The 24,224-nt window shown below is 39.9% G+C and overlaps 1 protein-coding gene across 3 annotated transcripts in view; it reads left to right on the top strand.

Annotated features, from left to right (window-relative positions):
- Positions 1-1,012: 1,012 nt before the first annotated feature.
- cadm1b (cell adhesion molecule 1b) overlaps positions 1,013-24,224 on the top strand; it is a 126,675-nt gene continuing 103,463 nt past the window's right edge. For 2 of the 3 annotated variants that reach the window (XM_041047284.1, XM_041047283.1), the window contains exon 1: positions 1,022-1,103. In XM_041047284.1, the coding sequence (XP_040903218.1) occupies positions 1,028-1,103 (76 nt within the window). In that variant the 5' untranslated portion in view covers positions 1,022-1,027. Of the gene's footprint in view, positions 1,104-24,224 lie in introns of all 3 variants that reach the window. The other variant, XM_041047285.1, reaches the window with a different exon arrangement.

The raw sequence follows: 24,224 nt of genomic DNA, 5'->3' as shown, positions 1-24,224 counted from the left end.
CACACACACACACACAGAAAGGAGGAGAGAGTTCACTTGGTCACACTTATTAATAATCTGCAGTTTTTCATTTCCATTCAAGCGGCATGATTTTGAAATGTGAAATTTTTATATGATTGTTCTCAGCTTTGGAGGAACACCTCTATAACATTGTCAGCCACAAAAATGTAGTACTCCGTTTAAAGAAAAGGGGGCGCTCTTTGAGTAGGCATTGAACAAAATGGCTTGAAAACCGGAGTTTCACCAAACTTTACTGATTGTTCCTTTAACTGAACAGGTTTTTTTTTTACACGAAGCTTTAGTGAACACATTTTTAACTCAGCGTGGTACAACTGGACTTTAATTTTGTTTAAGAAAAGTGGCACAAAGGTGCGTTTTTCCATAAACTAGGTTAAAATAACACACCCTCTCTTTCTCTGCAGCCTTTAGGAGCGTCAGGAAGCAGACTAGAGTCCACACTCCGTTTAACAAACAGCAGCGTACACTGCTATTGGCCTGACTGCTGTATAATAAACATAAACTAAATACTGTTTTATCTGAGAATTATTTGTGCTTCGGCTATAAAACCAAAGTGCAGCCAGTTGAGTATAGGTTGGTCTCACCCACATGAACTAACAGACCATAACCATAAAAGAAAATTACTATAATATTCCTATAAAGTGTCTGTGGTTCTCGGTGGTGAGTTTATGGTTACCTCACCGCGCTCCATGGTACTTTACACTTCCCATGGTATCACTGTTATATTCCCTCAATATTCCTGTAGGGAATTACAGTGTGCCTTTGGTGTTCAGTGGCAAATTACGCGGAGAAAAATACAGTTTTGACATTTTTTTTAAATTCTCCTAAAGTGTCCGTGTAATTTTCGTGTATCATTTTATAGGCCTAGATGTCATTGCAACATAATGCAGCCCAATATGATAGCAGGCTCCCTGCTTGAGCCCTCCCTCCGCCTCTCATGTGTCTACATTTTCATCCCATGGCCGTCTCTAGGTGATTTAGCGCCGCCAGTCTCAAGCAGGTGTCCAACATGGCGATCACGGGGAGCGGATCTCTCGCTGTTTCTCTCTCTGTTTTCGTGATTTCAGCGGCGTTTCTTCCGAAAGGTAAGTTTTTTCGCTGTCCTGTGTGCGTCTGTGATGCGGAATTACCGCTTCCACAGCTAAAGCCGGAGGAGTACCGGGGAGAAGTTGTGGTGCGTTTGCGCGCTAGATGCGCACAAGCTTCCCGTGAAATCTCAGCATCACTTTCTATTGCTCCGATAACGCTGTCGACTCCAAAATAGCCACGCTGTTTTTTTCGGGACTGTACGGGTACTTATCTCGCAATTTGGTGTTCACTGAAAGGGTGTTGTCCTGAGTTTTACTGCAAAGGCTACGGAGGACCGCTATAAAAAGTAATGTTAGTGCTGCACAATTGCATCGGCGGAGAGAAAGTATCACCAGTGTTAATCGAGTGAAATGGTCGTACAGTATTTAGACCTAGGGCAAGTTGAAGCCAGAGCTCACTGGAACGTGGCTCTTTTTTTTATTATGAAATGAGACCGATTCTCCGACCGTGAGAGAACACGGCTCACACGCGCTTGTATCCTTTAGTCATACCTCATAAACCTTTACGGTCCAAACTCATCTCACTGTCTGAAAATCTCTCAAGTCTGCGCTTCAGGTGCGCTTTGGAGAAAAACACGCATTGCAGCTCTAGTCTCGCACAGTGTCCTCTGGCCGCACAACTGCAGCCTCCGAAGCCAGTGTGTGTGTGTGTTCCAGTCCGCAGTCCTCACTTCTCCTCCTGTTAGTGAGGCTGGAGATGTAAATCTGCCATGTCGCTGTTGGGGCTTTTACAGCGTGCAACTGCATGAACCAGGGGCGCCTAAATGTGCACAACCATTGCAGTCCCCCCTATTCCGATCATTTCCCCGTCACTCCACCGCCGTTGCATCAGAGTTGCATGCGTCAGTGTCTTTTTTTTTTTTTTTTTTTTTTCCTGGAAAACGTTTCCTCTGACAATACTGACGCATGTGAAACGATTAAAATGTCAGCTTGCAGCCGCTTTAAATCCCTCCCAGCGGCAGGATGGACATGTTGTTGTGTTGTCAATCCCCAGGTTGTTAAAATGGAAAGCAACAGTTGCGATGACAGGTTTACACTTGAAGTCTTCTTGAGTGACATCTCAGTGGTTTAATTTGTGTTTCAGATATTGCCATTAGTGGGTACGTACTGTATCAGTAGTGGTATCTGCAGCACCCATCAACAGGTCTGGTGTGTGTGTGTGTGTGTGTGTGTTTGGTTAGAGTGACAGCCTGCTCCCAAAATGAAGTTATAAGTTAAAGGGATTTTTTTTTAGGCAGTAAGATTGTTTTGTTTTTTTGTTTTTTTTTTACTTTAATAGCTCACTGCTTACTTGGCTTTCATTTCACAGTTGCTGAATTTATTACGCTCTGTGTTGAATAACAGTTGAATGACATTTACAGCATTGTCTTGCGTCTCCTTGTCACATTAATTTAATTAACCTCTCAGTCAAATAAAAATAATGCATTGTGAATCCACAGCAACCTTGAGCTCAATACACAGAGGCATGCAGCACTAGGAAACTGATGCAGTCTCTTGGTTCAGGTAAAAATGGTCTGATCAGACCTCGGGTTTTCCATTTGTTTGTCTTTGTGCCAGCTGCTGGAGGCAAAAGAGAAGGGCCCCAAGTTCTTGCTCTGTGAAGTGCTGACAGTCTGCTTTTTGACAGCTTCCAATTTTTCTTTAATAATCCCGAATCAGTGGATTTGAACTTGGCCTCTTTATCCGGTGAGAGGATGGATGGGTTTTCAGTTTATTATAAAGATACCAAGGAAAGAGGGTTAATTAAAGAAAGACAGTGTGAGAGAGAGGGAGAGAGACTGCTGATCCTGGACATCATAAGGGAAAGTTGTTCTTACAGCGACTGCTGAAGCTAGAGAGCTGCCTCGGCTGAGCATCCTGTTGGGAAACGCTGAGACTCTGCATTTTAACAAAGAATCTGTTTTAGCAGTGTTCCTCTCCATGCGTCTCCTGGGGTTCGGCCTGTTGTAGCATATCAGATGGTTGAATTTCAGAAGGTTGCATAATCCCACTTATTGCCAGTTTAAAGTCATTCGTCTGGACTGAGTGATGGTGAAGTGGATCAATACGAGTTGTCATGAAGCCTCAAGGCACCACTGAAGGACAGCGCCTCAGAAACAAAAGGAAACATACAGTTGTTACGGTTCTCTTGGCTGCCAGTTGGCATGTGGCTTGGTGAGTGATTGAAGATGTCCGTCTCTGGCTGCTTATGGTGGGATTTGGCTTTGAAACAGATATTGCTGAAATCATTTGGCAGTATGCTGCTCTGCCCTCAATTTGTGTTTGTCTGCCCCTGTTCTTATCCCCTCAGTTACCATAAAGATGTTGATATCCTGGTGGTTTTTCCTGTCGGTGGTGCATTTTTAGACGTACAAGAAATACTGTCACAGCTGTATATGCGCACGTCTTTTGAGTGCTAAAGACAAGGTCATTAAGAGGAGCGAAGAACTAGGGCAAGTGTTGGTAGAAGTATTCACGTCCTTTAAGTATAAAATTGACCTGGTTAAAAACTTGGAATTTATAAAACAAAGAAATATACTTAAATTGTCAAAAGACAAACAACTCATTATGCAGAAAAACTTCCCCTGGGTATTTTTTACTAGACAGTATAATATTTACTGGATTATTTTACTGATGCAAAAACAGTATGTGTAAGCAGCAATTTAATGTTTATGATTGATCAAGGTGGGGGCTAAATTTAGCTTCTTTGGGTAATTTAATCAGTTAAAATGCAGCATATGTTATTTTTATCCTTGGTTTTGGGTGTGAAATGTTATTCTGCAAAGTAACAAGTAGCCACTAGTTGGAGTTGAGTAAAAAAGTACAGTATTTGCCCCTCAATTGTAGTGAAGTCGAAGTATAAAGTAACATAAAACAGAAATATTCAAGTGCAGCTACATTAAAATTTTACATAAGTGCAGCACTTTGGTAAATGTTCTTAGTTACGGTACATTGTACAACTGCAGGGTTCATTTGCCGGCACAGACTAGGACATTTTTGATGATGAGATGAGAGCGTCTCCGTTATTACCGCCTACATTAAGTTCGGCAATGCCATGGCCATTTGAGTTAAGACCTTCAAGAAATATCCAAACTCCAAACCCTGGATCACTCAAAGTTACAGTTTAAAGGAAAAGCAGAAAGCCTTTCCGTGGCAGGACTGGGTTTCACTCGAGATCATAAGCCATCCAGTGAAGACTGACATCATCAAAGCCAAATCTGATACGAAGAGAAACTTGAACAGGAATTCAGCACCACGAACACTAAACAAGCCTTTCAAAGTGTAAGAACACTCATGACCCCAAACCCGAACAAGGTTTGACGCCATCAACTGCTCAGAGGAATGTGGGAAACTGCTGGAGATTACCCATCCCAGAGCCAGCACACCCTGCTCCCTTCAGCTGAGCCGGTGCAAAAAAAAGGCAAGGCTCCGGGGCCGGATGGCATCCAAGGACTGTGCCAAGGGAGTTCTCTCCCATCATGCGTTCCATCTTCTGTGAATCCTATTGGATGACTTTAGTGCCAGTTGTCCTAAACTCAGTAGTTATGAAATGCCTGGAAAGACTGGTGTGTAACATCATCCTTCAGATTGTCGGACTACCCCTCACCCACCGTTACATACTTCAGATACTCGACGACACAGCCGTACTTGCGCTCTGTAATAACAATAACTGTTGAAGGCTATAAGGACTTCGTCTGCTACTTCACACCGTGGTGCATGAACAATTACCTGCAGCTCAAAGACAAAAGAACTGTTAATTAACACATACAGCACAGACAGCCACAACCCCGTCTGCATCAATGATGAAACTTGAGATGGTGAAGTGCTTCAGATACCTTGGACTCACTCTGGACAGTAAACTGAGCTTTGATCAATGCACCATTGACTCCCACAAACTGAAAGCAGTTTCTGTTGCCCCCCAAATAAATAAACTGTTCCATCACTGACTAAGACAGCAACTAACAATGATTTTAAATACAGATTAATCGGCTGGTTACTTTCTAGACTGGTTGATTTACTCTTTTGTATTAAATGTGAAAAAATAATTAAATAAATTACAACTATCACAATTGTCTGAGGGCTCAGGTGACACCTTAAAAGTGCTTTTTTTGCCTGATCAACAGGCAAAAAAACAAAACAAAGTTTAACAGTTTCTTATCAAAAGAGACAAAGAAAAGCTTCACATTCTGTTAACTGTGAAGCTCAAACCAGAGAAGGTTCAGCAATTTTGCTCGAGAAATGACTCAAACCATTAATTGATTATCAGAATTGTTGCAGATGAATTTTCTGTGGATTGATTAATGGAGCAGTTGAATAATTGCTTCAGCTCTCAGTACATCAGCGTCATCTCTGTAGTAAAAGGAACTGGTCTTCTCTCTGCTATCTGTATGAAATAGTGTTTTCAGTACAGTACAGTGTTTCAGGATAAATTTAACGCTGCACCTAATGGCCCACTGATATCTGCCCACTTGTGAAGTATTTCATCGCCTGTACATTGAGATCACCACAGTACATCATTTGTAACAATAATATACTCTTCTATTTAAAGAAATTGAATTTATTGCTCATTAAATTTACATTAAACTCTGCTTAATAAGCCTCACTCTAATTGCTAGATAATGCATGGCACTACTTTATGTGGTGGCAGCTAATCTTACTGTTGAAAAGGGAGGGGCTGGCAGAGAATTGGCAGCTGATGCAAGTAAGGAATTCAGCCATTAGTAGCAGATGTAACAAAGTAAGTCATGTGGGCTGTGCGGTTATAATTTCACCGAGGACATCACACCCCGGGGCTGTGTTTTTCTGCTGTATCTGCTCTGAATTTTGCTGCTGTACATCTGCGTGAAGGCACAAGTTCTCGCCTGCAAATCGAATATACTTAAACCATCACAACGCTGCTTGTGCATGACAGTGTGTGAGCGTGCATCAAACTTCACACTCTCTTGGAAATAGTTTATAAAATGGAACTGGGCACGGAGGTGCCTTGCAGCTCGTAGTGAATAGGGAGATTTCACTTCAGCATTTGTCCTTCCAAGTCAGAGGTTGTAGCAAGTCAGCCAGTTTACACAGAAAGAAGTTGGTTATGGAGGTCCATGTAGGAAAAAAACCCTGAAAATCTCTTTCTGTCCTTGACTTTATATTCTTTTCGGTTTCTGAACGACTCCAATCTCTCCTTTAAAAACATCACCTTGGGTGCCAGGTACATGGGTTTTTGTCCACATACTTTATACTGGGACCTTCAAGTAAATACTGTATCTGATTGTTTAGTCAAGGTCACAGGAGTGCTGCAGTAGGCATGCTATCACTTTGAGTCATGTAGTGAGTATATAAGAAAAAAAGAACTATGGACATTTCTGTGTAAGGGATTTGCACGGTGGTGTCAAACTGAATGACAAACTGAGGATGATCAAAAATGTGTCTGTCTGTCTGCGTTGAAATGTAGTAAACAGTCAATTAGCAGAAACAGACAGATGACAGGTCCTTTCATGACTGTGGGGACAGAAGCTTCCATTCATGGCTGTGCTGTGGTAATGAGGAGGAGAGCTGATGTCTCTGCTTATGAATATGACATTGTTCTCTCTGTTCCCTGGATCTGAGAGACCTCACTCTATTGGCTGTGATGCTTAGACGGTGACAATCAGGTCCACAGTGGAAGAAAAAAAATGGAAATGCAATGTTTTTGTTTTGAAAAGGGGCATAGAGTGCACATTAGTATGGGTGATGGAGCAATTACAAGCCACCATTAAGGCGCTGGAGGAGTCAAAGCACAGTACTTTCTAAATGAAGAACTCTATTGGGCAGATATCCTCCGTAATATGAGTCAAACAAAAATTTTTTAGCAAATGAGGATCCAGTTCAGTAAAATGAAGATGCTAAAAAAAAAAAGGTTAAAAATGATCCTTTAGTTCCCCTTGAGTGTTTTCCCTGCGGTTGTGTTTGGCGAGGTACCGAGAATCATCCTCTGTCTGACCATTCATCTGTCTCTCACACACATCACAGATGCCAGTAATTGTGTTTTTTTTTTTTACTAAGGTTGGAGGAGGTTCAAGTTTTGGCACCTTTAAACCTTCCCTTAATTTTACCACGGTGTGCTACATTGCCAGATGATTTTAAAATTAATACAGTAGAGATGCTGGAAGGAGAGTGCGACTGCTGCTTGAATTTAAGTGGTCACTGCTCTGCCGTAAGATGATTTCTAATAGGTTTTTCCTAAATGTTAAAATATCCAAACAACTTCACTTAGGAGCAAACTGTGTGCATTTGTTACCTATTTAACTCGTTGGTGTCAGATTTTCCACTGCACCCTTTTGTATAGTTCTCCACTGTTTTTCTCTTGCTGGTTGTATTGGGGCTTGTCAGTTGTCATAATTTGGAAGAAATGAAAAAATAACGTACACTTGAAAATTTTCCAAAAGTTTGCAGATTCTCTCTTGTTATATGGAGACACAAAGTTTTCAGACTTAAATAAATAAATAAGACACAATGATGAATAAATACAGACAACAAAAACAAGACAACAGGGCAGAGCCGTTTATGTGATGGGCTGTCTGCTCGTTCAGCCAATCACATACTGTAACTGGCCTGTGAAAGCGTCTGCTTTCACATTGTTGGATTGTTTTCACTTCTGATACGTGCTGTCATGAACTTTGGGTCTTTATCCTCATACGGTATCCCTGATTTAGCTAATGAGGGCACTGAATCTGTAAATTATCTATCTATCACAGGAGGGATTTTTCATAAATTGCATCTTGTTAGGGCATTTTAATAGTTGCTCCTAGTGGGAGAAGCAGGGCCCTGCAACGTTTGTTCACTTGTCAGATTTTTTCAGAGGTGGGGGATACATCTCAAATTATCAAAAACTACAGTGATCAGCCCAAAGGGGTGCTCTAGATAATTTGTTCACTCATCCATGTGTCACGAGCAATATCTAAGACATCAATGATCTGACTCTCACAAATATTAGAAAGTATTTTATCAGAGCCTCACAGCATTCAGAATTACGCTGTTTAGGCCAAATGGGAAGCAAAATTACAACCTAAAAACAGGCAGAGCAAATCACGTACTGTTGCCTTGTTATGGACCATGAAAACTATTTAGATTTATTTTTAAGAGACTGTCCAGCTAAGGGGAAATTCAACAACACCTTGGGAGTGGGTGAGACTCAGACCAGGACTCACGGCGTTAAGACTAAATAACTGCTGATCAATTTGGAGGAGAAAGGACTCTTTCTGAGAGCGAACACTGAATCTCTAATCAATAAATTCAGTTATTGAGCTCCCCGCTAATCCACTGCTTGAATTGGAATGAAAACGGTTCCGGCGCTTTAATCAGCAGCTGCTCAGTGTTTTTTTAGAAGGAGGTGTTTTTGTCTGGTCTTCCAAGAAAAATGACCAAAGAGTAGAATCGCCGTCGTATTAGTTTCTTGTTTTGGTTACATTTTAAAGCTGCTGACTTGAGGGGCTATTTGGGAGATGGGTGGCCCACGCCCCCCTTTGGACCCGTCCCCTGTTCTGTGTTCACATTGATTTGATGGCAAGCCATTCACTTCCATAGAAATCTGGAGGCGAGAGCTTCCATCCATCTGGCAGAGCTCAGTTGCACCTTGCATGTCAGACAACAGGAGAGTAGCTGCACCTTTCTGCCTCCTCCCTGGGCTTGTTTGGGCAGATCTGAGCTTGATAAAAGAACCACTGTGTACCTAGAGTCCTCTGTAAACAGCAGCACATATGTGGAAGTAATGCAGCACTGCTGGAAAAAATCAAAAGTACAAGTACTCTGTATCAGTGAGTGCCGACAGAAAGCAAACACTACACTAATCAATAATTCTTACATTGTTAATAGAAGGGAAATGTGCTGCAGCTGCCATACTTTACTGTTAGATAAAGAGTGTAAATGTAAAAAAAAAAAAAATCAAATGTTCCAGGATTTATATTTTGCTTATGGACAGTGAGATATTACGACCAGTACTGTTATCCTTTGGAATCAGTCACTCCCTTACTCGTCGGAGTGCTGTTTGCAAATTCATTTATGCAGACTAAATGAAATATTATTCCCTTACGCAGCAGGATACAGCTCAACTTGGGGACAGCAGTAGAATAGCCTGGTCCCTCCAAATTTCTGTTTCTTTTCAGCAGCGCCCCACTGCACCATAATGCTCCTCTAATTTGTTTGAACAATACACTCAGGGATGCCAGCTGGAAAGAACAAACAAGTCTTAAGGAAACAACATTAAATACACTGAAGGACCATTAAAAAAAAAGAAAAAAAAAACAGAACTCCCCCTTTAATGTAATGCAATGCAGTAGCTTGACAGTAAATTCTACTTTAAATGAAACGTTTGCGAAGCTGGAACCAGAAAAAGTTTGAGCATTTTTCCCTTTAAAAGAAAAAATTACATAAAAAATAAATAAGTTGATTTATGATTTTTTTTTGCAATGATGTTTTTGTTGTTTGACTAATCAGTTAATTGACCAATAATTTAAAGACTACTGTTGCCGTCAGTGTTTGTGTGTTAACTCCACTCTATGGTCCCTTTTTAATAATAATATTCTGTTCACTTCATGTATGGATAGGCAAAATATTAGGAAACACCTCATAATGAATACAGCCCAGTATGACATGATCCAAAACTGCGGAGTGAAATATAACCACATCTGATGTATGATCTAACATTTTGGGAAATACAACTTGTATGCTTTCTGGCTGAGAGCTAAATAACAAGATACCACTCTGACCACAGCTGCTGGTTACAGCCTCGTATTTAACGTACAGACATGACAGTAGTATTGATATTTTCATCTAATGCATGGCAAGAAAGTCAATAAGTATATTTCCCAAAATGTTCAATGTTTCCTTCATGTCAGCACATCACTGAGGCTCAACAGCTGTTAAAAAATGTACGTTTCACTTTACAGGATTGTTGTTGGATTGATTGTACTATAAAATAGAATTTCCTGTAGGGTTACTGAAGCGCAGTCTGGTTTTAGGTAAATGGTTATTTCACACCTTCATTTTCTCTAGGTGGTACCTAATATACTAAGTGGACTGCTTGGGGGATAGTTTCGGCAGGTTAATGTGTGCATTCACATACGCTCAGGTTTTTACTTATTTAAATTTATATTTGCCAGTCTTGCAGCAGCAGTAGTAGTCTTTAGTAGGGCAAAGAAGGAAAAAGAGAAGATAATCGTTGCAGAATTTACAGTCAATGCAGAACATTTTGCCTCCGCTTAAGGTGAATTATAAGAAAATTTTGATGCTGTTTACTCAGACAGGTTGATGGCGCCTGCCTCGGGGGCATCGTGCTCTTGAGTTATCAGCGTGACGATAGACCCATCTTAATTACTCTCAGATACAGCACTATAATCTGTCATTGTCAGGCAGATCAAGACTGTGCAAACCAAGCATCAAGACTCATTCACCCAAACCAGAAGCCTATTGATTACTTCTCATACTTGAGTCATTGCACTGCGGATAGACATGCGAGGCAATAGAGCTAATGGAAGGGGGAAACTCAAAGTCACACTGTTTACATCTAAGATGGAAGGTAAATGTATTTGAAAGGAAATATGGACTTGATCCCACCGGCTTCCAAATAGCAGTCAGTCTGTAACTAACAAGGAAGGTAAACACCGAGCTGCCAAACTGCCCTGCGGTTCAGATGGCGAGCTTACTGCACAGCAGCGTTTCTATTTCGACATCAAATACATGTCGACGCTTAGCATAGCTGAACATTTTGATTTTGTAAAAATATAGACACAGTCATCGATAATTATCCTTTGAGTACTGCATTATGGGAGAACAGTTTCCATCGACAAAAATCTGCCTACCGACTCTTTCAAATATATTTCTGTAGTGTCTCTACAAAATCTGATTAAAATGCAAAAACATGTAGTCGGTATTTTAGACAGATTCTGTATCTCCTGTACATCTGCACTTGCATATGTGGTACAGGTTTCTTTTTTTTTGTATAAAACTCCTTTAAGTGCTATTGTTAGTGTTAGTGTTTATTAATCTTACAGTATTTTACAGTGTACAATCGTATCCCTGATTAAAGAATTTGGAGAAATCTGCATAGGGGTGTTGACGTTTTTTGACTCTCCTTTAATGAGCTATGGATGAGGTTTTTTTTTCTTTATCCTTATATGCTGATATTTATTTTGTTCTCTTGCGATTTTCCTACATTACAACACTTTGTAACTTTCCTGGATAACTTACATTGTACAAAATGGTTCACACTAAGTAGCAGACCTCCATTAACGCTATTCATTTGTCAAGATAAGCCGATTCCACTTGTCAGATTTTGACATGGAGATAATTCTTTCATCTGTCCTTTGTTCTTTGTTCCATCAGTGTACCAACTCGGGGGGGAAAAAAAAGAAGAGCAATTATATTTGCATATACAAATATACTCAAAAGAGTACTATTTTTGATTGTGAGTCTGCTCTGAAGTTTTGTCTTTTTGTGAGAGGCCACAAATATTGACACTGCAGGCCAATTCTGACAAATTATCTTCCTTTTGTTAATTTAAGTATATTGAACCACACTAGACACAATCAGGCAAAGACACACATCCACATTCAACATTTCATTTTGTTGAACAGAACTTAAGTTACAGCCAAAAACATCTGACCCTATTTACTAAGTAGGTCTATTTTCTCAGCTCCTAGCGTGTTTGAAGTTGCAGTACTTGTCATAGTGGCTAACCTGTGTTTCTGTATACCTGTATATGCACTTTGTAGTTGTGAATCTGTGTATTTGTATGTGGACTGTACGTTTCAGCGGCCTTTTCATGACAAACTCATAATAGAATACAGTAGATAAGATGTGCACAAGAAACGGGACAGCTCAGTGACAGAATAGCAAAGTGGTATCGCCGCACACTCGGGTACACTTCTAGCATGTGTAGTGACAGCTCTTGAGCAAGAGGAGACTACGTCTTTGTGGACGGCGCTGTGGCTTATAAGCAGAAATCCATACTTTAGTGTGCACACAAGCTGAAGGAACAAGCAAAGTTCACTCCTCACACGGAGGTACTTTTAGCTCCTCATGCTCTTTTCTGCAATCAGGTCTCATTTAGTTTTGACAGTCCATGATGCTCCCATAAATTTAATTGGTCATTGTAAAGTCTGCGCCCTCTCTAAAACTGTGTTTCAATTGGTTTTCTGTTATCCTCCGAGGCAGAACACATGCCAGCACTCATTAGCACAGAGCTGCTGTTTGGGAAAACAGATTCAGCACCTATCTTCTTTGACTTCTTGCTTTTTATATGCCTTGATGTTATAGCACAGTAATGATGCAGCTTTAGAACAAGGGATGGAGTTTACAGTAACTAGGGAGATATATGGACACAGTGGCTCAGTGCTGAACCTTTGTGTGCTGAGACTGAACTTTACTCTGTCCCTCATTTTCTGTGTGAACCTTATATGGATTTTTTTTTCGTGCAAGCTTCACCGTTGCTCTCTTAAAAAGATCTCCCTCTCTTGTGAGAGCCATCAGTCCATTTAATGGAATTACAGTAGCTGCTTGTGCTTGTGTGCCAACGCCATTCCCTTATGTGAAATCAGAGGGCTTTAATTTCATGTGGGCGCATGACACAAAACACAACTTTGCACTCTTATTTTCTTGCGGTGCAGTCATTCGTAAACAGGATCATTATTTGTGAGTTGTAAACAGGATCATTACCGGAATTGTCATTTTACGCAGCCGTAAACACTGATTCATCCCCGGTTTGGCAGTAGTGACTTAGCATGTAGGGACAACCAAATTTAACTGAATAATATTTTAAGAAATAATAATAATAAAAAAAAGGGAAAGACAAACTGCAAAAACTAGACAACATTTTTATGTTTATTAGTATTTAATATGTACAATGTTATTTAAAACTGCAGATCTGGTTAATATGTGCACCCTGACTCAGAGGAAATATAGAGACCTATGGCCTTTCAGTATGTAACTTGAATTGCCTTTGGCAGTTTATTTTGCTTCCTGTACATTTTCCCTTGCAACTCCTTCACATTCTGGGCAAGTTTCCTCCTGGGAGAAACTCCTCCAAACTCTCCACCAAACTGTAGCTCAGAGTGGTCAGAGCACTGGTTTTAAACGTGATGAGAGGGGCTGATGTGATTTGCCCTGATTGTTAGCAGCTCCTAACACGCTCACTGATGATGTATGATAATAGCTTCCGTCTAATTCCATCCAGTTTTCAAGCCCCTTGGGTTCACCATGGGTCTACGGCCGTCAGATTTGGATTCAGATGTTTCTAAATGCTAAGAAGAAAAAACGGCACAAAGAGAAATCTCAAGAACCAAAACTGTTCTAACTTTGGTATAAGATTTAGGGTTCATGTGGGACCCCTTTGCTCATAAAAAACTGATTGAGAAAATGTGTTTTCGGCATCTTTCAGCATTCTGGCTCAAAAAACACATTTAACTTTAGATGTGGTATGGCTGATGACATCTAGGTGTATTTACACTGAAATTTTATTTACTTATTTAATTTATTCACCTAAGCAAATGCCAATTGAGTATTTAAAAGGATGTATCTAACAGTTGTTAATTTGTGAATGGACCCAAACACTAGCAGATGTTGTTTGACAGCTTCGATAACGTGTCAAACTACTGTGGAAGGGGTTCACTATTAACTTTTATGCATTGTGTATTTTCAAATGCAATAGAGATTTTATCTTGGATCTCGGAAAAATGTAACTCGGAGAAGTATGAGCTAAATGTTTTTACAGCTTCACTATGCGGTCTGAACTTACCGACTGAAAAGTTTTGTTTTGTCAGCATAAGTCAAACTTAACTCTGTATAGGAAACCTCTGTGGAAGACAGAGCTGCTCTAGTCTAAAAACAGATATCAATAAATGTAAACAGCACTGGCCTAGGGATGTCATTAAAAAGAATAGCATGTCTAGACCTCATAAAACCAAAACATATTGTTATTTCGAAGCAGCAGGAGTTATTGCCTGTGAGCACTAAGATGACATCCATCAATTTAGGGTTTTATTGGAAAATGTAGATAGGCTGCTTGGGAGATGTAAATGATTTACTTAGCATAAAGTTTTGCTTGAACAGGCAGGGAGATAGTGTAGTTAGTGAGGGCAGGGAAGTATGCGTGTGACAAAGGCGGTATTGAAGCAAAAGCTGATTTCCCAAGCCTGAGAGAATCGCGATCTGTGCATGAATAAATAGGCTGGACCTGCACAACGTGGATTATTCTGGTTCAGATATCAGTAGACTTAAGGGATGTCAGATGGCATACATGTGTAATAGGATTGTTGTACATGATTTCATTTTGTACCCAGTTGTCATATCTTCTAAGTTTTGCGCTGATTGTTTCTCACTGTTTGCATAAATTGCTGCTTTATTCCCTCTGCATTTTTTATTTCGTACGTTCAGGCCAATTGACCAGAACCTCTTCGCATTTAAAAATTCTTTTCACCGAATTTCTGATGATATGATGGCAAATGAAAACTTTGTCTGTAATGAAGACAGTTTATACAATGGATCTCAGAGCACAGACAAATAACTATTCATGACTGTCTGTCAGTGCAGTATGACAATATGTGAATGAATTAAATTAACATGAAAAACATTTTGGATCTGCTGCGTAGAAGTTTGTAGAATTCCTCACCACATTTTTTTTTTTTTTTTTTTGAAATGCTGGAGCTTCAAAGTACAGAGCATTTGCATGCAGTTGTGTTGTGTATCACTTTGACATGTTGGCCTCATCTTTCAGTAAATCTCAAATCTACATTTATTCAAATGTGTTCAGTGCGGTGAAGGCTGACACTACATAATCCATCAAAATGTTCCATTTGAAAAGAGGGGCTGGAATTATTTGAATCATCCTTGTGGCGAAGCAGGGGAGGAAACTGAAAGTTCTAACCCGGGGAACAGAAGAATCTGTTGATATACGTGGAATGAAATCGCCTGATTGTAAAACTGAAGTCATTTCTCTCTGTCTGACCTTGTCTTTCTCTTTTCTGATGCTGCTGTGCATTTCTACCAGCACAATAGAGTAAATAATCTATTTTATGTCAGTTGTAGTTGTGAAAGAAAAGACAGTTTAGATCATTATAAGGTGTTTTTTTTTTTTTTTTTTGCAGTGATTGCCATTCATTTGATAGAGACGTGAATCTTGTGATGCTTGTGATGTTCGCTCCTCATGAATCAGTATGAACACCTTGATCACTTGCCACATCTGGCCCGAGATGGTTTTTATTTTCGTTGCTATAAACAGCACATTTCTGCTGCATACACGTGTTTTACAGCCAATAATAAAAACTTCAGACACAGAGTCATCTCCACACTAATTAAATCATTTCACATTTTATGTGAAAAGCAGAATTTGCTTGTAACAGAAAGGTCTAATTTTCATACTCGCCTTTGAGATTCAGAAATGCCCAAATTTCACCTCCTGTTCATGTACTTACATGTGCAAGTTGACTTTTTTCCTAACTTAATGTTCGTGTTCATGTTCGTGCACTTACTAAAAATTACAAGCTTTTCTTTTTGTTGCACTTACATTTTGTTCGATCATACTTTTCCATTGATCTTTGCATTTATTTACCTCTGAGTCTGTTCCTCTTTGCCTTAGCTCACGCCTTTGATCGGTATTTTGGAACTGCATATTGTAGATGGCATGCAGCAAAGGAAAGGGCTCTGGCACTTTCAAATATAATATAGATCTGTTAGAAATACATCCAGATCTGCAGCAGATAGGGAACATAATCATTATTTCATTTTCACTTACAAAGACACATAAATGTAAAACTGTTCTATGTAGATATTCATATTTTACTGTCTTTTAAATTAAGGTGTATTTTACATTCATACCCAGTTTTTGCAGTTAAAAGAATTGGTTTAAATTCACTTTTTGTGTTATAATGTGTCAAAATTGAAGAGAATATTGAAGAGACAACAGATGTCTTTCAGTAGCTGTCAGTCAAGGTTGCTGTTCAGTCCATTATGTGATGCTTTCATTGACACAGATAGACAGTTCTCATTGGGGATCTGGGAGGCTGGGTTTTTTTTTTTTTTTTTTTTTTTTCGTTCCTGTGTCCAGACTCAAGGTTGGGACGTGTGTTAAGGGACCCATGCGTTAAAAAAAAAAGTGAAGCAAGCAGCATTTTTCTGTGCTTCAGTTAAGGTCAGGCTGGCGCAGTACCCTTCATCTCACTCAGAAATCAAAATTAAATTTTGTCGATTAAATGCAAGTTTAGTGGCTTTGACACAGAAGTAATAACCAAACTTTAGCATGCCACAGGACCTTTTTAAAAGTTTCTTTCCATACTGTAACCTTGTGTTTCATCATCGTTTGACACAAAGGACTGAACATCTGGACTTCAATAAGCAGACATAGAATTTGCTTTATAGTTGCTATAGGATAATACCCTTGGTTAGGACAAGGAAAAAAAACTGTCTTCTGATTGGAGGATAAATACCTCTCTCATTCCTGTGTGCCAAACAGTTTAGCTTAGCTTAGCGTAAAGACTGGGAACAGGGGTAGCAGCACTTTTGAAGTTTACTTATGAACACTTGGGTAAATCCATAGACAGAAACAGCAAAAGTGAAATTACAGTAAGCAGAAACCGAATGACAATATTAAGTAAACTATCAACTCAGTGTATGGAACCACACCCTTTCATGTCGATCCACGATTCTACAGAAAGTGCAGCCGGGGGATGTTGTGCTCTGATAAACTCTTCTTTTTCAGGAACAGGAAGAACGTTAACAAACAAAAAGTATGAGCAGATTTATTTTGACACGTGTATTTCAGATATTTACACATACAGTGAACAACCCTCCTCCTGAATAAAGAGATACTTGTCTCTTTGACTTGATAACTTGCTGATTAGCGGCACAGGTAGATGAAAAGAGCAGAGGGAATTTTCATGGTTACTTGGGTGACACATTGAGCCTATGGCTGACGGAGTGTTGAGTGACAGTTGGCGGGCCCTCGGGGAAGCACCTGCCTGTCAAAATATATTGTAAGTGTAAGTGACATTATTAGGAAAATGATGTCACCTTGTGCTTATGTAATGTCAAAAGTTTGAAATGATATATTCATAGTAAACAACCTGTGAGTGTGATGGGTGACATGTTTTGTCCAGTGATTATGCATAATTGTGTTTAATGATTCCCCAGACACACAAGCATGTCAGACCAGCCAAACATGCGTGTTTGTTTTCGTCTCCAGCCATCGCTCTTTGTGTTGAGTAGGTCACCTCCGAATATTCATCACCTCTTATGTCATCAACACCGATGCAATTTGTGGCAAAAAAAACCCCAACATCTCGCTCTTCACTCCGCTGCCGCGTATTTCCAACCTGGACCAGCTCGACCATCAGGCACCGACAATGGCATAATTATGGAGTATTAAACCGTCACAATGACACATCAGTCAGACAAGATATGCAAAATGCCAGGGAGGCCTTCTCGGTTTACCCTTACTCTTGTCAGAATGGCCTGAAAAATGGAGGTTTGTTTGCTGCTGGATGATAATTACGATTGGTATTTATGAGACCCATCAAAGCCTTTTTCGGAGGAGCTGCATGTGAAGGTGACTCTGGGATGCATCGCATCAGACTGCGGACACGGAGCAACAAGGCTTTCAGACAAGCTGTCTCCTCTCACCGAGCCTTTTAAATCATCATCACTCTAGCCAGCTGTATGATCGTTCACATGATATATCACCTGTTAGAGCTGCAGCATACGCACCACCAGCAGACAGTGACAATGAGTCTGGCAACAAGCCATTCAGCAGCCACAGCCGTTTGATGCTTCTGTTTCCCGTTATTAAGCCATCGCTTCCATGCTGTTGTGTTAAGCGTCACTTAAACTGCCAGTGAGGTTTAGGGGATGTTTCTTCAGGCCCCTTTTTTTGTCCTGCTTGTTGTTTCAGTGATGTGACCGGTTGAATTTTCCATGACTTAAATCAGCTTGAAGGAGCTTGTTAGACTGAGGATTCTGACACTGCTGTGATTTCGCTGTCCGTCCAAATGTCGCTCAGCTCAAGCTCAGCTGTCTGTACGTTCACACAGCCTGAGTAAACTGGCTACTAGTCACGTTCAGGCTAAAGAAACAGGTCTTTTGTTCAGTTTTGTCCTTCAAAGCCGTTGTTCTGATTGTCGTAACACTGTGCACTTGCAAGCTTAATTGTTGACACGTGGACACGACGACACTGTTAGACGTGCTGTATGGAGTGCCTCTGTTTTTGTTTTTTTTTTTCTCATGTTTTAAATGAAACTACTTTTTAAAGATTTACATCTTCAGTAGGAGCAGAGTGGTGGGGCTAAGTCCCTGTGACAGAGGAGGGAATTTGGAAAGTTCTGAAAGACTGATTAACACACGGGTGGTTTCGGTCTCTTCAGTGGATTTGTTGACAGTAAGAAAAATATAGAATATTGCCAGCCTCATACTTTAAGAAGATATTCAGATTGCTTTGTTTGACTTTGTTATCTTGCCACGTGAATGTAACAGTTGCCATGAGCAAACCAAATAACAGAGGTGTCTTAACCAAATATATGATATTGACACTGTCGGTTAAAAATAAGTATGAAAGGTATATTTACCAGCTTCAAACACAGGAAACAGAAACGATAATCTCAGTAATAACAGTGGATTCCAATAGTAACAGCAATGAACTGTGAAATGCCAGATTTATTTGTTAAAAACACCTTGTGTCTCATACTTGGGGTGTGAATTTAACCAGGTTATTTTAATCAAATTCTGATATTTACGCATGAAAACCTACAGCCTGGACAGCAGGGCCCTTGTGTAAAAGTAGCCGCTGTGTACACACAGGGATGTCCTTGTTTTTGCTTTCTTTTCTTTTCTTTTTTTTTCTTTCCTTTCACTCCTATTTCTTCGTTTCTTTCTTCGCTCCTCTTTATGTGCCACACAGCCACTTATTACAGTTAGAGGGCAGGTGTGTTGTCTGGCCTCAGCTGGGCATTATCCTGGCCCAGATTGTCCTTGGACCCCCATGTCTGTATCATAACCTCAGCTGCGGCAGCCCCATATATCACTGGCTATTCTTAAAGCTTTCCTTACCATTGATTAATCCACTTTAGTTGGATTCAGAAATGATCAAAGGCAAAGCATCAAAGCACTTTATGGAGGTAATTACTCACTCATTAGCCATATGTTTGACAAGTATGCCCTCCTGGCATTGGAAACCTCTCTATTAATCATAAACACAGATCTGACAGAAGGAGATGATGAAATGATGAAATGATGAAATATATATATCCTGACAGAGAATCACTGGGATGATATTATTGATGGATTACAGAGTGAGCTGTCATAAAATAGCACAGTCTTTACTTGATGTATGACTGCCGAGAATATATTTTGGGTCATCTTTGCTGCCACCATATTTCTTCACAGACCATGTTGCAGTCATCATTATCAGTCTGACCTGCTCGGGGAATTTTTCCTCCCCATTCAAACACCCAGATGTCAACACACACAGCTTGTTATAACTGAAACGATCTAAACAAATGATCTCACCGGTCACCTAAACATGTTTTCCTCCACATAATATGAAGATGATACCCCCATGTGCCCCCCTCCTCCGCCCTCCAAACCAAGCCACCCACTCTCCGTCTCCTGTCTTCCTAGGCGATCTCCCCAGGCTGGGAGGACAAGACAGGACAGGAGAGGATAAATTACAGCCACAGAGCCCCGGCTCTCTCTCATGCTTTCATTTGCACCAGCAATTAATCAGCCATCACTGGAGAGCTCTTGCATGTCAGGCTGAGGATTTTATTAGGGATGTCCTTTATGGGCCTTAATGAGACTTATGTCTTCCTTGAGTATTTCATTTGCTGCACATAGCCTGGCTGCTTGTAACCTTGAGGTGAGGAGTCTTTTTTTTCCACAACAGTAAAGCTTGGCAGGGCTTTGTTACTCACCTCTCAATGATCTTGACTTGATTTGCTCTTTCATCCACTGCCTCCCTCACTATTACAAATCCTCTTGTCTTGCAGTTGTCTAATTTTAGGTACAATTAGGCCTGATTTGTTTTGTGTGTTTTTTTTTTTCTTCTAACTCTATTTATTTTTTGACTCTGACATTCCTCCTGGCTCCAGCTTTGAAAGGCAGCACTAAGTGAGTTACTGAGAATGTGGCAAATCACCTTCTGTTTTGCGAGATGCAGATGTAGCATCGCAGTAACTGCTTCAGCAAATGTAGAGCATGATCAGTCAAATACAACACCTTGGCTGACTAGATAGATACTAGCATGTCAAAATTATTACCGTTATATTTGAGTCATAGAGCTTAAAGGCCCTGAAAACACATTTTCTCAAACAGCTTCTTATTATAAACGATGTACTTCTACATGAAAACACAGTTTTTGTTATTTCACGTGAAAGATTTTGTATTTTTCTTTGTGCTCTTCTCACTGATTTGAAGAGGGAGGGGCTCAGTTGGAAAAAGCTGCCACATACTCCTGTGCACCAATCAGAATTTAGCAGCATTTGAATAGATGTGAGGTCGTTTGCTGGCTGTGTCGGGCCACAGCCAGTCAAATCTGATGAAGCCACACCCACACAGTGTGTTAAACTCTTGGTATATAGTACATAAGTGTATTTTATCAAAACTTCACCTTTAATTGATGCTTATTTCATCATGGATATTTCATATTATCGAGATTTAAAACCAAGTTTTCATGGGCTTTTACGTTGTTTTCCTAAAAATCAGTGCAGTGGTTAGAGCAGGTGAGGTTTAATACAACAGCAAACAACCCATGACCAGCTACTCTGTCCATTTACAGTGCTGCTGTTTCAATAATGAAGTCAGTCAACAGTTGATACTGTGATTTGATTTTTGCTGCACAAAGCGCAAGTAGTTTTTCACACAACAGCAGGACAAAGTAAATGATCCGCAGACAAAAAATGTGCAAATGAAGTGAACAGTAAATACTGAGGCTGATGTCAATGAGATAAAGCTGAATGTATTGTTCTGCTGTGAATGCCTTGTGCAGGAATGGCAGACTCTGCCAGTGCCAGTAAAAACTACTGTAAGAGAGATACATTGAATGGCAGACAAAATGCCAACCTTAAAGAGAGCGAAAATAGGGTTTTTAATTCTATGAAAATCTCAATCTCAAGGATTACTTTTTTTTTTAAAAAAGGTTAATCTTTTATTTTCTTGTGTAACACATAGAATACTTTTTCATCCAGATGGTTATTAGAGACTTTAAGGACTCTTACCTTCAGAACAGCATAAAGTGTTGTTTAACTGACCATCTGGGTGCTTCTAAGAAAAATCCGATGCTTACCTCTATGTCTCATATGTAAAAGAAACAAACTGGGTCTAGCAGCAATGTAGCCAGAAAGCAGATTTTAGGGCTGTTAGTTTTTTTTTTTTGTTTGTTTTTTTTTTTGTCTGTGGAGCAAATATATATCTGTAAAATACTTTGTTTAGTTCAATTACAAACCAGTGCTAACTTGCAGAATGTCCGCCGAGTGTTTTCTGAGGAAAATACAGGGCAACAAATGAAACATTTTCTTCCCCCTTTGGCTGTTTTTCTTCTTTTATCTTCGTGTTTTGTTGGAGATTTTGAAGCTGACTGTTCTGCTTTGTGTGTACCCAAACAGCAGCAGCTACAGTCACAGTGAAAATACTTGAGTGGGCGTCACCCAGTTAACCCATAACCACAGAGTCAGCCAGTAAGAGGATATAGAGCCCATCTGGTAGCATTTTTACAGTATGGTGTGGCAGTTTGCCCATGTGTGCTACAGGAGGGGTCGTGTGACGGTCATGAAAGAGAGAGCCTGTGGAATTCTCAGAGGAGGCAGACATGAATATTCTCACTTCAATTTTCTGGGTCAGACGTAAGCTCAACCAAAGTACATGACCTGATCCCATCTGTCACCAGGTTGTGCAGCGTGAATGATCAAACTATATGACCTTTAAAAACTTAAATGATATCTTGTAGTTCTTTAAGCTGCATATGCAGTATGTGATGAAACCTTCTGGGGGTGAGGGGGTGATTTAAAATTACAGTGCCTGCCCTCTCCTCTCTCTCCCTTTTTTTTTCTCTCAAAGACATCATATTTTAATAAGTAGGACGTTTTACTGGGCTGCTACAAGTTTGGAAAGAGTTTGAGGAACTAAACAATAAGTAGGAACTGAACATCATTATTAAATACATGAAAGAAAAACAAGATTTTAAGTAAGCACATTCATAAATACAGGGGTTTTACTTATAGTGGAGTATTTTTATGTCGTGTTATTTCTAATTTTAGTAAAGGAGCAGAATACTTCTTCCACAGCTGTTTCTGAAAACCGGTGAAACCCACTTGTCAAACCTTTTCTGTTTAATTAAAGCGACATGTTACAAATGAAGATAGATAGAAGGACAGTTATACTTCACTTAGGGAGAGAAGATAAGGGAGAAGATGTAGCCCCTTTAGGCAGCATATACACATGCCTCGAAGTCCATACAGATTCATAAATGTATGTAATTGTGTCCATTATTTTGAATAATATGAATAGTAATAAGGCGTTTTAGTTCAATCAAGCACACACACACACTCACACACACACACAAGACCGTTTCTCACTGACCGCACATCGATGGCCAGCTGTGCTCCCCGTTTGACAGCCAGGTGGTTCAGACATTGGAGCTCTGCAGCTTCAGTTAATTAAGGTCACCCATTTGGATCTTGTCAATGGCTAATTTGCAGATGAAAAAGAGTCAAAAACTTTTTCTTACTTCAGCGGCACTAAGCATTGTTTTTGTCTTCCCTAATGGCTCGGGCCTGTCAAGTGGAACAGGACTGAACAGTGCCTGCAACCCAGTCTTCACATGCATAGATGGATGAAGTTTACTCTGAGAACTGCAGTAGCCGAAAATCAATATTGAACTTAGACAAGCTATTTACAGGACCTTGATAATGTTTGACAGAGGCTGAAGCAGCTTTCAGTGTGTTGTTAATATGAAGAAATCACTGGCCAAAGTATTTCATTTGGAAACTACCACAGCTGCGATGATTAGTTGATTAATGATTTGATTTTTAAAAATCAAATCTTATAATTGTACTCTGGGAAATTATAACAGGCATTTTTACTTTTCTTTTGGACATTTTGTAGACAACAATTAAATGTGAGGCTAAATGAGAAATTGGGAATATAGTAGACAGATTTCTTGAGAATGAAAATAATTGTTTGTTTCTGCCATAGAGACTTGCACCGATTAGAAAAGTTATAATTCCATTTAAATTCAGAACATTTTATTTAATATGGTGCTCCTCCCTTCTTTTTTCTTGCTTACTGGGGAAAATGGCTAGTACATAAATAATAATCGAATATATGCAGCTCCTCAGATAGAGAACAATTGGCATGAACAATTCTCTCCATAGGTCCGAAACCACAGAACAAAATATAATCACATCATGAAATCTTTAATATTAGCTGGAGCTGCACGGTAGAACACGAGAGTGACTTTGTGAACCCAGAGAAGAATTCATATTCCCACACAAGCCTTATGCTCTGTGATATTTATTGTAATGAACCAGTTAAAATATACCCTTACCCCTGGAGATTCTTAATAGATGCCATCACACTCACACTATATTTCACAATTAATTATCTGTGCAGAAATTCCACATTTCTGGTGTCTGGCTGGTGGAGGAAACAAATCATATACATGTAAATACACAGTAATAGGCCTGCATCCAGTGGAAGTCTGTAGGGGAAACTAAAGCAGTTGAAAATCAAATGATGATTTTGACTTGCCAGGACTGTGAGCTGCTTTTTCTTTGCCTCTGAAGACTCTGGAAGAAAATGAGGTGCAGCCTTTTTTGCATTTTTAACCCAATTAATTTGTAGTTTGAGGTGTGACAGCGGTAAGAAGCACAAGTGGAGGAGCAGAATAATCAAATGACTCCCTCCCTGGGATTTAATAAACCAGAAAGTGCTAATTTCACCTTTGATTGCGTGCGGTATTTAATGCCTAAAGAAAGCATATCTAACTTCTCATCATGTGCCCAGTGTGCCTACTGTTTTGTGCTGCATGCATTATACCTCACTGTGCCCTTGGCAGCAGAGAACAGACGAAAGACTGAGGAGGAGAACACGCTGATCCACGATGTTTAGACATTGATCTTAAATAAATAAAGACAA

This window comes from Toxotes jaculatrix, chromosome 9, assembly GCF_017976425.1.
Source record: "Toxotes jaculatrix isolate fToxJac2 chromosome 9, fToxJac2.pri, whole genome shotgun sequence".
Lineage (NCBI taxonomy): Eukaryota > Metazoa > Chordata > Actinopteri > Toxotidae > Toxotes > Toxotes jaculatrix.
This window is presented reverse-complemented; position numbering and strand designations above follow the sequence as displayed.